Source organism: Carassius carassius, chromosome 18 (genome assembly GCF_963082965.1).
Source record: "Carassius carassius chromosome 18, fCarCar2.1, whole genome shotgun sequence".
Taxonomy (NCBI): domain Eukaryota; kingdom Metazoa; phylum Chordata; class Actinopteri; order Cypriniformes; family Cyprinidae; genus Carassius; species Carassius carassius.
In genome coordinates, this window is record NC_081772.1 from 6,950,226 (window position 1) to 6,965,438 (window position 15,213).

General features: G+C 36.5%; 2 protein-coding genes across 5 annotated transcripts in view; one reads left to right on the forward strand and one right to left on the reverse strand.

Moving 5' to 3' along the window:
* Window positions 1–3,347, forward strand: part of LOC132092228 (calcipressin-2-like) — a 60,632-nt gene extending 57,285 nt beyond the window's left edge. For both annotated transcript variants that reach the window (XM_059498375.1, XM_059498376.1), the window contains one exon: window positions 1,983–3,347. In XM_059498375.1, the coding sequence (XP_059354358.1) occupies window positions 1,983–2,137 (155 nt within the window). In that variant the 3' untranslated portion in view covers window positions 2,138–3,347. The remainder of the gene's footprint in view (window positions 1–1,982) is intronic.
* Window positions 3,348–9,048: 5,701 nt separating this feature from the next.
* Window positions 9,049–15,213, reverse strand: part of LOC132092231 (mitochondrial peptide methionine sulfoxide reductase-like) — a 67,160-nt gene continuing 60,995 nt past the window's right edge. For all 3 annotated transcript variants that reach the window (XM_059498389.1, XM_059498385.1, XM_059498388.1), the window contains exon 6: window positions 9,049–9,505. In XM_059498389.1, coding sequence (XP_059354372.1) covers window positions 9,335–9,505 — 171 coding nt within the window. In that variant the 3' untranslated portion in view covers window positions 9,049–9,334. The remainder of the gene's footprint in view (window positions 9,506–15,213) is intronic.

A 15,213-nucleotide genomic window follows, 5' to 3' on the forward strand; every position in this document is an offset into this window, starting at 1 on the left:
GATGTTGTGCAGTATAGCAATGGTCCAAGTAAATTATAATTAAAAAAAAAAGTTTATTGCAAAAATACTGTAACAATGTACTCTGTGTAGCTATATTATAACATTTTTCATTTATACACACCAATATAATAATGAACAGCATATACCTACACTACTGTTCAAAAGGTTTTTGAAGACTTGTATTTCATATGCCGTTTCTATTCATCAAAAAATGCATCATGGTTTTCTCAACAGCAGCACAATAATTTTTAACATTAATAATAATAAAAAAAAAAAATAAGAAGAAGAATAATGGCTGACATAGTAGGAATAAATAACATTTAAAGGAAAACGCCAGCGTTTTTAATTATTCCACTATGTTCTTCCCTCAATTTAGATGAGTTATACGTACCTCTCCCGAGCGCCAACCTCCCGCTCTCTCTCGTGAGGCCAATAAGGAAGTGACTAAAACTGCAATTCATCGACTGGCCGCTTGAGGCTGGCTGCAAAAGGGAGTCAGTCCCATAGACTCCCCATGTTAAAATGCCCAACTTTACAGCAGGACAAAAAATGTTTACAAAAAATGATTTTGGTCTAAATAGCTCATTTTGCCCTTCATGACAACTGTGAGGGGGGGTGAATTTTTTTATAACTCATCCGTTTAAATTATATTAAGACTTAAAGTTCTGCATAATTAAGGGCGTGGCCACTTGAGTGACAGGGAGATTGCCGCTGCTGACACTGCCGTCGCGCTAGGTGGGCGTGGCTACAGCAACTAGCTCCCGCCTTTTTGCCCATTTTTGATTGTCCGGGAGAGTCGCGCGGTGACGCGCTGCCAAGATGGCGACGGCCCGCTCTACACACTTTAGGCTTCAAAAACTCTCTTCAGTAGTCTACGGGTGACGTCACGGACACTACGTCCATATTTTTATACAGTCTATGACCTCTCCCCATCTCAGTGCGTGCATTCATCGCTGTAGCACGTGGCGCCACTATGCTAGTGTTTAGCTTAGCACCATACTTTCCTTAGGATCCAAACAGGGATGAATTTAGAAGCTACCAAACACTTCCATGTTTTCCCTATTTAAAGACAATTACATGAGTAGTTACATGAGTAAGTATGGTGACACAAAATAAACAGGCGATTTCCTAAGCTGATAAAAATGATGACTATAATGTATGATGGAAGAACACTTCACCAACGTGAGGAGTTTTCAGGAGTGATGATATTACTGCACCGACGTCGAAGTGCTGCGAAGTGCTCTTCTGCCATACATTATAGTTATAATAATAAGTGTTTGGTAGCTTCTAAATACATCCCTGTTTGGCACCTAAGGAATGAATGGTGCTAAGCTAAGCGCTAGGATAATGGCGCCGTGCGCTACAGCGATTGAGTGCATGCACTGAGACGGGATAGGTTACGTATCAACTCGTCTTAGTTGAGGGAAGAGAAGAACATAGTGGAATAAGGAAAAACTTGGCATTTTCCTTTAAAGATATATTTAAATAAAGTTTTCATTTTACATTCTATTATTATTTCACAATATTTATATTCTTGGTGAACATAAGATACTTCTTTCAAAAATCATACTAACTTACTGAATTCATTTTAATTTCTATAAAGAAAAAAAAAGTATCCATGAACAAATTAGAGTTTTGAATTAATTCAGTGGAATTCTGACAGTTAGAAGTGATTAGTCGAAATTAATCAAACCTTCTACATTTTACTTGAAAAGCCATACTGTAATTCAAAACCAAAACTTACCAAAAAAATTTTAAAAACAGAAAATATTCAATTTCTCTCTAAATTCTCGTTTTAATGTGAGACGAGAAATAATTGTGAAGCAATGGCCAAATAATGATTGTAATAACTGCAAATCAATGTAATATTCCCAATGTTGCTTTATTTTATATCGCCACCAAAATCTCTATGAAAATATTATCATTATTCGATACATGAGACGGAAACTCTCAAGCTAACAGATTCTTCTCTTCAAATACAGGTGAGAAGTTTGAGCTACATGCAGGCACAGAGTCTACACCCAGCGTTGTGGTCCATGTCTGTGACAGCGATACAGATGAGGAGGAGGAACCAAAGAACAACCCTAAACCAAAAATCATCCAGACCCGACGCCCAGACCTGCCAGTCTCACACTGAACTCTACAGCTCCGCACAGAGTCAGGAGGATTTATCCCCTCCACCATCTCCTTCACAGGACCTCTGTCACCCTCCTTCAGAACCTTTTTAAACACACAACCAGGGTCTGAGGGACTCTAATATGTGTTTCTCATTCAGCACACACATGTATACAATACTAAATGTGCTGTAACACAATTTGTTTTTATGTTGCAATACTCTATGTTTAATATGGCTGCTCTCTGTAACTCTTTCCCAATCTGACTCTGTTGTAATGTCATCTGATCACCAGTTAGAGGCAGCATGTACCCGTCCCTGCTCTCACTTCTGATTGGCTCCTGGGCTGTGGCACATGATAGTGTCAAATGTGCCTACCGGCTGATAGCTGGCCACTTGGCTTTGCTCTTGCACCACAACTATGTACCATTTGTACCCAGCAAGCCTTTAAGAATATTACATTCTTCATAAGGGCATGCTAGCCGCTAAATGTGGCTAAACACCAGCGCTGCATGTGGCACACAGAAATATATCTTCCCTAACAAATTTCTGTCAAATAACCCTAGTATGGCAAAAGGATCCCTTCTGCAGAGAAAAAATTGCAGACCACAAGAATCATTCTCTTCAGGCCAGTGCATGTTCTGGTAGCTGTGTTTCCCTATGTGTATAATTGTCTGTGTCTCGCCAACAGTGTTCTTACAGAAAAACGATGCTTTTTAAAACATTAAGCTGACATTTTGATCACACCTTTCAATGGAACCTATACAAGTTGCTTCCTCAATGTGAATTATTTTTTATTTGTTTTTGTAGTGCTTGTGCCCTTTTGAAGAGGGAAACCTTAATGAACTTTTTTCCCTGCAAGCTCCCATTAGAGATTAGATAACATCAATGGGTAATCAGATGTCATTTAATGAAGTCTGTTATGCACGGTTACTTGTTTCTAGAATTTAATGTAGCTGTCCAAATCCACAGCTCTCCTTGTAGTCTGAGACTTTCGCAAACAAGTTAATTTCTAATCATGTCAAAGAAAACATGTACAGTAGGATGCTACTGAGACAGATCTTCCAAGTGCTATTACACAGTGGGTAACAAAAAGCAAACGTTAGGATGGTGATGTCGACCTTCCTTATTCAATCAGTATCTTTTTGGTGTGCCTAACTCATTTATGGATTATTTAGCTAAAAGAAGCTATTTATATATCTAAAGTAAGAACATAACATCAAGGCATATACACACCATAGATTTCAGTCGCAAAGGCACTATAAAACCTGAATAGTCGGCAAACATTATTTAGCTATGGTATAAAGGTTATATTATTTATTCAAAAATATATAAATGTCACCCATCCAGGACAGTATATCAACACTGTGATGTGTCATTAAAGGGTTAGTTCACCCTGTGTTGTACTCACCCTCAAGGTGTATATGACTTTCTTCTTTCAAATGAATCCAGTCAGAGTTATATAAAAAATTGTCCTGGCTATTCCGAGCTCTATCATTGCAGTCAGCAGATGTTGCAGTTGAACAGTCCACAAGTCGTCGAATAAAGCACGTGCATCCATAATAAAACGTGCTGCAGATGGCTCCAGGGGATGTATTTAGCCTCCTGTAGTAAATCCATGTGTTTTTGTAAGAAAAATTAATTTTTGGGTGAACTAAACCTTTAATGTGATACTTGACTAACGCCCTACGTTGAAGTATTATTGTACGAGTATGTTGTAAATTTAAAGGGGTCATATGATGCGATATTAAGTTTTCCTTTCTCTTTGGAGTGTTACAAGCTGTTCGTGCACAGATATGATTCTTAAAGTTGCAAAGACTAAAGTCTCAAACCCAAAGAGATATCCTTTATAAAAGTTAAGACTCGCCCACACTCCCCTGTAACCGCTTGTTCTAACACGCCCCACATGTCTCCGTCACGATATGGGAAGATTTGCATAAAACCGCCCGAATGATCACACAAAGAAAGGGGGAGTAGCTTTTATTCTCTCTGTTGCCACCGCTATCGTGTTGTGGAGACGCTGTGTGTTTCATCGTGAAAGTGAAACTACTTTGTTTGGCCTTCCAAAAGAGGAAACAACTAGAAATCAGTGGTTAAGTTGTATTTACAATACTGTTCCAGGAAGGTTCAACCCAAATATTTGTGTGTGTGCAACAAATTTAACGGAGGACTGTTTCCTGAACTTACAATGCTGGCTGTTCTTACTCACAACCTGTAAGTATGTTTTCATATTTAAAGAATTTGCCACTGATGATTCAAATACGAGTTTTGAGCAATGTAGAGTAGCGCTTGTTGTTTGTCATTTCTCCGATCTCAAATGCAGACAAATGGCTTTATGTTTACACGCGATGCAACGCATAAAAAAACAATATAAGTCATAATCTATAATTATGTCCCCACTGGATGCAACAAATGCCTCATTTGTAATGGGTTTTATTGTTTTTGTCTCGTCGCACCAGGACACGGCATCACAGTATGTTAAGGGGCGTAACAATTCCGTCACATACTTGTGGTACTCAGCCAAACACAATGCACTGGATAGCTGGCCAATCAGTGTACACCTTGCTTTTCAGAACGATGAGCTTTGTAAAAATCTACGCGTTTCAGAAAGACAGGGCAAAGAGGAGCAACGAGAATGTACAGTATGTGGAAAATAATGTGTTTTTTTACCTTAAACCGCATAAAAGCATTGCATTAAACCAAATACACAAAATAATGATCTTTTTAGCAAAGTGATATGACCCCTTTAAGGAGGTTATCTGGCTTAAACACCTGTTGTTCAGTGTTCACGATTTGTTAAGGGTGGTAGCAGTTTTTTCCTCAAATCTCTGTTGAATTTGATTGCTCTTTGGTCCAAAAGCTGTTGGTTTGCAACTCATCTGTCTGTGTCCATAAGCCAGAAAGAATGTAGAAATAATACACACCATCCCCCTGAAGCAGTGACTCTTTCACTGTTTTGGAAACAGGGTACTTACAGCTCTCTCTTGACATCTGCATTATGACACACAGATGTTCCATTATGCTACCACAGCCTCAAGCCTTATTTGATTTATTGCTCACAAGACAAGCAGTGCACACTCTGGTCCTCTTCTCTGAAAAGAAAAATGAGGCATAGTACATGTCAATAGGCTAAATGTGTAAACGAATGGGATGAGAGCAATATATCAAAATCAATACCAACCAACCATCCACTGCCTTGGACTTTCCCTTCCAATTCATTATTGCCCGCTTGGCCAATCAGCTCTTCACGTATTCTCTCCTCACAATGACAAAAATCTATTGCAGTCTCACATGCCGCCAGCCTTCCTTACCGTCATGTAATTTAAGATTTTTGTATTGTTCTGTATTGCACTTTCTTATTCACATGACTGTACACAGTGTCACTCATTAACTGTATTTCCTTTTATTTTTCATGTACTCCTGAAGACATGATATTATCGCTGTTCTTAAAGTCTTTGATCTGGAGTTAGTGTCACTGATGTTGGGAAAGAATATCTGTATTGTGTATACTCAAGCAAAACCATTGGTGATCTTGTCATCTACATGTGCGTCCTGCCTGCCGACACTAAGGAGACATATCTGTATATATTAATCAATAATATTTTTACTGCATTTTTGTACAAATATTCATGGTAGCCATGTACAAGTAGTTGAGATGATTCTTTGTTAGTATTAAAAAAAAAAGTTTGGTTTTAAAACTCTGGTGTGGTCTGATGACTTGTGAAGTTCATGATGTACAGGATAGATAAATCAACATAAATGTGACATAATTTAATAATTTTTAATTATGGTACATGAGACAAAGGCATAGGCTAAAATAAAAATTAGGGCTGGTAAACGATTAAAATTTCCAATCTAATTAATTACATGATGTAGAGATTAATTAATCTAATTAATCGCACATCAAATTTGGAGAAATTACTCTGAAAAGATCATTTAAAGTCATTGTTGTGCAAAGCATCAAACAGAGATTACAAAAGGTAGGTTCAACAAGAAATATTTTGTTTGATAAAATGTATTACATATACTCTTTTGGACCATGTAAGTAAATGATGACAGAATTGTTATTTTTGGTTGGGTGAACTATAACTTTAATAATTTAGTTTCTTAATTTTATTATTATTTACTATGAAAATATTAAATTATTTCTTTAATGAAATGATACTCTAAATAATAAACTAAAACTGCCAGTAGGCGGTGGTAATGTCTTAATGATTAAGTAATCGAGTCATTTATTCATTCGTTTGATTCGTTCACATGGCTGATTTTTATATTATATTATATTCTGATAGCGTGACTTTTGTAACCACGTGTTGATAAAAATTACATCGTGCAGATTTTTAATCGGTTCTTTGAAACAAAAGATTCGATTAGAGGATACGAGTCGTGCTTAGCATCACGAATGATACGATTTCTGCGAGTACGAGTACGAGTATATTAATGTTAACAATTTCTCATTTCCTGATACTGTAGGTCAAGTAGATTAGACAATTTAGATGATGACATGACACTGATAATGACATTATAATATTTTTTAATTAGGTGGCCAATACCAATGATCAAATGTGCTTTTAAAGTTGAGATTCAGCAGCTTACAACAATAACCAAAATGTGTACACTTGTTTTATTACTTCAAGAGAGAAAGCGTGCATAAACCACAATGCATACTTATACTTAGGATAGTCACTGGTGTTTATTTCAATGTTGAGACAATTATTATTTTAGAAGAGTTAAATTATTTTAGAAAAGTAAACTTTTAGCAGAAGGCATCATCTCAATAATAAAAATAAATCCTCATTTGCTACCCATTTCATTCAATTTGACCCATTTTTATAATGGTTGTCTGCAAATGGAGTTTCACTATCCACCAGAAGATGGCAGTCATACCATCTGTTACTGCTAACTACTCAAACTTAATTTTAAAATAAATTTTAGCTAAATTCCACATTTATTTCTGTAGCTTTGAGACTTGGCTGCAACAAAATAGCGATCAGTCTCATTTAAATATGATTTCATTTCAATGTCATCGTATAGCATTATGGAAGCAAGAATCCCAGTGCTTGTCTTTTTAAAGTTAATATATAAATAAATAAATAATTGAATTTAAATCTTTTGGTCATGTGAACATCAGGCATTGCATACTTCTTAAACTTATAAAGTGATATATATATACAGTACAGACCAAACGTTTGGACACACCTTCTCATTCAAAGAGTTTTCTTTATTTTCATGACTATGAAAATTGTAGAGTCACACTGAAGGCATCAAGGGCTATTTGACCAAGAAGGAGAGTGATGGGGTGCTGCGCCAGATGACCTGGCCTCCACAGTCACCGGACCTGAACCCAATCGAGATGGTTTAGGGGTGAGCTCGACCGCAGACAGAAGGCAAAAGGGACAACAAGTGCTAAGCATCTCTCGGGGAACTCCTTCAAGACTGTTGGAAGACCATTTCAGGTGACCTCCTCTTGAAGCTCATCAAGAGAATGCCAAGAGTGTGCAAAGCAGTAATCAAAGAAAAAGGTGGCTACTTTGAAGGACCTAGAATATCACATATTTTCAGTTGTTTCACACTTTTTTGTTATGTATATAATTCCATATATAATTCCACATGTGTTAATTCATAGTTTTGATGCCTTCAGTGTGAATCTACAATTTTCATAGTCATGAAAATAAAGAAAACTCTTTGAATGAGAAGGTGTGTCCAAACTTTTGGTCTGTACTGTATATATATATATATATATATATATATATATATATACTGTATATATAAAAGTATATATATATATGTGACCTGAGTGACTAACTTGCCTAGTCCAAGTCAATAGTGAGTGTGTGTTTGTGTTCCAGGCCCAGGTTCCTGGACCAAAGTGCGTGAGTCACCAAGTGTCCTTGTTTCACAGCATTGCAAAAAGCAGCCTGTTAGAAGCTGTGCCAGGCCAGGTTCCTGAGCAACAATCCTAGTCTTGCCCAGAGAGACCCTCTTCGACTGTGGCACAGGAATAGGTGAATGGAGCGGTAGCCACCTGCTCAGAGGATTAGCCAAAACCACACATGCCCACAACCCACCAGAGACCCCCCATAAACACCAATTGCTTTCCAAAATACCTATTTTTGCTGTGAACACTTAAGTATTTGTGTCTTTGGCTCACTATTTAGAAGAATATCACATGCGCTCTATTTTGTGAAAGGTAAAAATATAAACAGTCAATAATCACAAAGGTAAAGTTAGAACAGTTTGCCAAAGCACAATTATAAACACAGTTATAAAGAATACTAGTTTCTAGATTAGTTTACCTGCTTGACGCAATGACATTAATGTACACCCCCCCCCCCCAGAAATAGTTCACACAAAAATAATTGTCTTACACAGACCAATCATTTAGCTTCTTACGACCTCAATAATGTTGTTAGAAGCCATGGGTATGAATTTTGTGTTTGATGTTTTGCTCTTCTGATTCTTAAAGTGACAGCACCCGTTGACTTGCATTCTATGAATCACCAATAATTTTCAATTTTCTACTGAAGCTAGAAATTCATCTTGGATGCCCTGGGGTGAGAAAATTTATAGTCAACTATTCCTTTAACAACACATTTTTGCATTATGAATGCTAATTGGTTTTCATGCACAGTTGTTTGTGCCATCATCAAAGGGTTTTGTTTTTCACAACGTTCCTGGTACAACATACACAGATTCTCCTGTGTGAATGCAAGAGGCTGTGTTTGTTTGTGTGGGACTGCAGTCCAGTCTTTAATTGAGGAGATGAAATATGCACTCACATTTTTAGAAAGGGACAAGAATGCTTGTTTGCATGGCTGGGATGGAAGGAAACACATACATGTAGGTAGTGGACAGATGGAAGGATGAATAGATATGTATGCGAATCAAACAGACAGATGGATCTAGAACAAGCACACAAACGTGAACCCATAATCCTGCCTGCCATAGACAAGAATGTGTCTACCATTTATTTAAATCTCAAGTACACAGTGGACCCAAAAGGTATATAGGCACTTAAGCCACACTTAATGTACCTATGTCATTGCATTACACGGAAAATGTCAGTAGATTTTGTTATCAAACACATTGGTCACAAAAACACATATAATTTTTATATCCAACAATTTCATGTATTGCAGTGGCCTTGTCATTGAATTGGTGATTGCTTCAATTAAGGCAAGTTAATATTAATTTGTTTAACCAAAGTACAGTAAAAGCATGCTAATTTTTACTCTTCAGCCCTATTGGGCAGGAGACCCCGGTGCCACCCAGTCCACAGTAGCCATTGGGGTTCTTGCTGAGGTATTGCTGGTGATAGTCTTCTGCATAGTAGAACTCCTTAGTCATTGTTATTTCTGTAGTGATGGCTCCAAAACCCTCTTTAGTCAGCATCTGCGACAGAAGGCCATTTATGATCAATATACAGTGCCATTTAGTGTTTAAGTGCATCTAGCCTGCTGAGATCAGTGTATTTTTGTTGTAGCCTTAAAGTAAGTTTCCTATTTTAGAACAAAATAGAAGAATGATATGAAATCTACATAAATCAAGCTTTTTTGTTTTTATCCACTTATTTCAAATGTTGAAATAAAGGTTCCTTTCACTAAAAAAGGTTGTAAGTTAAATTTTTTAATTATTTTTTAAAATATTTCCACCATCTCTAACATATATATATATATATATATATATATATATATATATATATATATATATATATATATATATATATATAAACAGGTATAATGGTTTGTACAAAAATACTATGCAGCATAACTGGTTTTAGCATTAATAATAATAAGAAATGTTTCTTAAGCAGCAAATCAGAATGTTTTCTGAAGGATCATGTGACACTGAAAGTGGAGTAATGTGCTAAAAAATGCAATTAAAAAAATACTAAAACAGAAACATTATTTTCATTTTTTTTTCTTTATATTTGTGATCTAATAAATGTAGCCTTGGTAAATAAAAGAAAAGACAAAATAATATAAAAAATATCTTACAGGGTGAAACGTCTTACCATTATTGTACATGTAATAATAAATATATTTTAGGGTTGGCTATATTCTTCCATGATATTTAACATCCTGGTGTTCTCTTCCAGGCCCATGGTAAATCCTTTGTGAGGCAGTGCAACATTCGTTTAGTGAGAGACAAAGGGAGAAAAAGGGAGTAATGGAGATTTCTAAATTGAGAGGGAATGGCAGATGTTCACTTCTCATTCCAGACGTTCAAAGTAGTCCGTTAGAAGGATTATTGAAAGTATGAGTACCCTTCACTCCTAAAGCCTGAGGCCGGGCACACACTCCCAATGATCCCTACAGCATCCACGGCTTCCACATGGCTGGTGCATATAGAGTCTATATTGATCTGCCCCCGTTTGTCTTTCTTTCTCAGTCAGGGTCGATGAGAGAAAGCAGTGGGACTGTGGCTTTTGTGAAACTAAGAGATCACCGCACCTGATTACCGTTCCACAACTCACCTTTACCGGTGGACAGTCTAACCCGAGGACATCTGAACGTAATAAAACAGATAGTTCTGATGCTGAAATCTGATTGGATCAGCCACATTAGAAGTTGTTAGTGAGCCAACTGTGGCTGCAAGTCAATTTTACATTTACACCAACACTCTAAAAAAAAGTCTGTAAAAAGAGGGCCCAGTGTACTAATATGTGGTAATATGAAGGAATTTTCCAAAGGTGTTTTACTCATTTTAATTACACAATGCATTGTGTTGTTGTTTTAGGGTTAAAGGAAATGTCTGCAGAATTATATTACTTTTTTGTTTTGTTTTTGTATTAATGTAAGTCCATTAATAACTAGTTTTATTCTATTTGAAAAGTTTGATTTAAAGGATATTTTGTTTATTTTTACCACGGATTAATAAAATAAAAATACATTTTATTACCATTGTTTATTGTATATAAAGCTGCACTTTGTATTGTGCACAACAACATCCCTTGGTAAATGACTGTAACACACTGCCTCAGTTGGTTTATTGTTCAAGTCCTCTGCCTTTCCCATCTTTGGAAAGAAAGGCTGCATAACAACTCTCTAAATTTTTGACACTGTGACACCTGACATGCTTTACAAGTCAAGGTTTTGAAAAATGAGTTTTGCTTGCAACAGCGCCTAGTCACCAAACTTTCCAATTCTCTAACCTCTCTACGTTTCAGTGCCTGTGTGACAGGGAGGGTGATTCTGTGAAGGAACTTGCCAACTACCATATTTTGCTGACCATCTGGCAAGAAGCAGTTATGCACCTGTTAGGAGCAGCTGCAGGAGACAGGAGACTAGGTACAGACATATCATCTCTCTCTCTGTCTCGCTGTCTTTTTATAAAGTCCTAGCAAACCCTGTGCATCCATCCATCCATCAGGTGCCCTAAGGGGCCACAGGGAGCTCCGCCAATGAAGACAAATTAATACAGGTTCAGCTGGAAGGTTTGCAGGCAAATGCGCAGGCTTTCACCAGATGAAAAATTTCATCCTGTACAGAAAATTGAGGTTGCTACATTGTCATGGAATTTGAAGAAAACACTTAAAATTAAAAAAAATTGAGAATGGCTGACAAGACCAGCATGCATTTCCATGGCAGCCCAGGCTAATTTATTATAGTTAGAAAAAATGATTTGGTGATGGTCTATCTGGTGGCATGATATATCTTGATAAACGTAAGGCTCAGTTCAGCCAGAACAGCCACAATGGTCTTTTCTAAAGTATGCACACTTCTGAAAGTAATACATGAGATATTTATTTTATAGATGCACAGGTTGTGGCCCAGATTGTGACTAAAATGAGACAAGTGAGAGAAAAAAAATATATATATATATATATATACACATCCAGCTCTGGCTTCCTGTTTCACAGAAATATAAAGAGGAGGGAAAACAAAGCCCAGATTCCCTTTATCATCCATCAAGATGAGAAAAACCAAAGAATATATTTCTCATGTGCAGCAAAAGATAATTGAGCTTCATAAATTGGTGACGTGGCTTTAAGAAAAGAGCTAGAGCAGTGAAAATTCCCCTTTCCTCCATCAGGGCAATAATTAAGATTTTCAAACCAACAGAAAATGTTACAAAACTGCCTGGAAGAGGACAGGTGTCTATATTGTCCTAATTCATGGTGAGAAGGAGAGTTTGAGTGGCTAAAGACTCTCCAAGGGTCACAGCTGGGGAATTGTAGAAAATAGTTGAGTCTCAAACCTTGTCAAACAGAACCTACATCAACACATGTTTTTTTGGAGGGTTACATTTAAAATTATCCTAGCTCATCCAAAAACATATTCATAAATGTATATAAAAAGCATATTCAGTTATCAGCCATGACTGGAACTTTAAATGGGAATTGCTTCTATGATCAGATGAAACAAAAAAAAAATTGCTTTTTAGCAGACAACACTCAAGATGGGTTTGGTGAACACAGAGATAAAAAGTACCCCATGTGTACAATGAAATATACTGCCTTATTTTTGATATTGTGGGCCTATATTTCTGCTGGAGGTTCTGGACATCTTGTTTGGATACATGGCATCATGGATTCTATCAACAGATAAAAAAAATCACTAAGTGACTGACTCTGTTAGAAATCTTATAATGGGCCATGTTTGGATCTTCCAACTGTACAATAACCCAAACACAAACCTCAAAAACAACACAGAAATGGGTCACTGAGCTCAAAACCAAGCTTCTGCTATGGACATTCCAGTCCTCTGGCCTGAAATGAGAAGAGCGAACTGAAGAGGAGAAGCACCAACATGGAGCTGGGAATCTAAAGGGTCTGGAGTGATTCTGGATGAAAGAATGGTCACTGATCTCTTGTCAGGTTTCTCTAACCTCATCAGGCATTATAGGAGAAAATTTAGACCTGTTAAACTGGCAAATGGAGGTTTCAAAAAGTATTGAATAAAAGGGTGCCGTTAATTGTGGCCAATGTGTATTAGAGAAAAACATTTATTATTTAATAATGATATTTCCCCCCTATTTTAAATTCTTATTATCCAATGAAAGGATATATTTGTGTGAATTTTTAAATAAAAGACAATGCAGATGAATTTTCACAGCCTTCTTTTAATCATATTTACCAAGGGTGCCAATATTTTTGGCCACTGTATGTAAACTATGTATATTTAAAACTGTAAATTCATCTGAAACTCACGCACATTTATTATGTTAAAATTGTAATCTTAGTTCAAAAGGAACATTATGTATTATTACAACTGTATACATTATTTAAATAAGCATGAATATATTGTCTAATGCCCAGATGGCAGAAGCAAAAGCAACCAGACCAGAACGTTATTTCTGGTGTGACAATCGAGTCTGTCCCAAAAATACCTCTCAATGCGCCCTCGTGGACTTGCGCCAAGGGCCCTATATGTCTGCACTACATGACGTCACCAAAGTGTGGATTCTGAGGAAGTCCACAAGTCGCGAGTGTGCCATTTGGGAAAGGGCCTTAGTGTCTTGAATCAGACCCAATGAATCAGTGAATCATTGAAAGCCATTTCAGAGTTCACAACTGTCTCACTATAATGTCATTTTTCATTTGTTTTCTGAACTTGAAATCAAAGATGCATATTATAAACATTTATGTTATCATAAAAAGAAAAAAAATTGCTGTCTTATTTTTTTTGAGTCAGTAAAGCCATCTGACATGGCCTAGCAATGCCTTCACAAATAACACCGCACAAGTACTCCAGGTCTGTACCATCAACCACCACTCTCAGCAGGGAAGTGCCAACCAGCAGCTGGCCAAGCTGACATGAGCCAAATGCAGCAAATCCCAGCATTCTGATGCCCTGCACAAGGGTTGGCTCCACCCATCAACACACCATCACCAGGTCCCTCTCCATCACATGTGCAGCTATTAGCAGGAACAGTCACCAAGGAGACATGCTGTTGGGCAGCATGACACAGTTTTTTGCTATCAGAGAGAAGAGGTATATGACCAATTTACTGATAATAGTCAAGTTGTCAATTTCCATTTCTACATTTGGAACACACATATGAACAGCTGAAGCAAGAACCTTCCTGAAAACAGACCAGAGCTGTGAGCCAAGAGCTAATTATGGAGAACATTAAGATGAGTTTAATTTTCTATGTTCATTTAGAAAACAGGAAGTATTATTACAATCACTCTGGAATACTTAATATTGATTAGTCTATTGGGGTAGTGTGCAGTCAAACATTTAGTATGATTACTGCTATAATGTATATTGTACATGCAATGTACCAGTATGTTCATGTCACTTGTATCATTATAACACATTTGTGACCCTGGACCACAAATCAGTCTTCATAAGTGTTTAATTGAGATTTGAATTGAGAAAAGCCGAATAAATAAGCTTTCCATTGATGTATGGTTTATTAGGATCTGACAATACTTGACCGAGATACAACTATTTGAAAATCTGGAATCTGAGGGTAAAAAAAAAAAAAAATCAAAATACTGAGAAAATCGCCTTTGAAGTTGTCCAAATGAATTCTTAGCAATTAAGTTTTGATATATTTACGGTAGGAAATTTACAAAATATCTTCATGGAACATGATTTTTACTTAATATCCTAATAGATTTTTGGCATAAAAGAATAATATAATATTGAAATTATAATCTTGACCCATACACATTTTTTTTGGCTATTACTAAAAACATACCCCAGCAAATAAAGACTGGTTGTGTGGTCCAGGGTCACATCTGCAAGAACATCTAATTGGTGTCAGCTTTTTGAAATAAATTAATACTTTTATTCAGCGAGGATGCATTTATCTGATCAAAAGTGACAGTAAAGACTTACACGGTTAAGACAATTCAGTTCTTTTGAATATTCTATTCATGAAAGAATCCTGAAAAAAATCTGTCAGAATACATTTGGTGTTCAGAAATTATTCTTGAGCACCCAACCAGCATATTAGAATTATTTCTGATGGATAATGTGGCACTAAAAACACTGCAGTATCATCATAGAAATAAATGACTAAAATAAATGACAAAAAAAATGAAATGAAAAAAATATATACATATAGATTTCAAATTGTAATATTTTATGGCATTACTGTTTACTGTGTTTTTGCTCAAATAAATGCATCATTGGTGAGCTTAATTA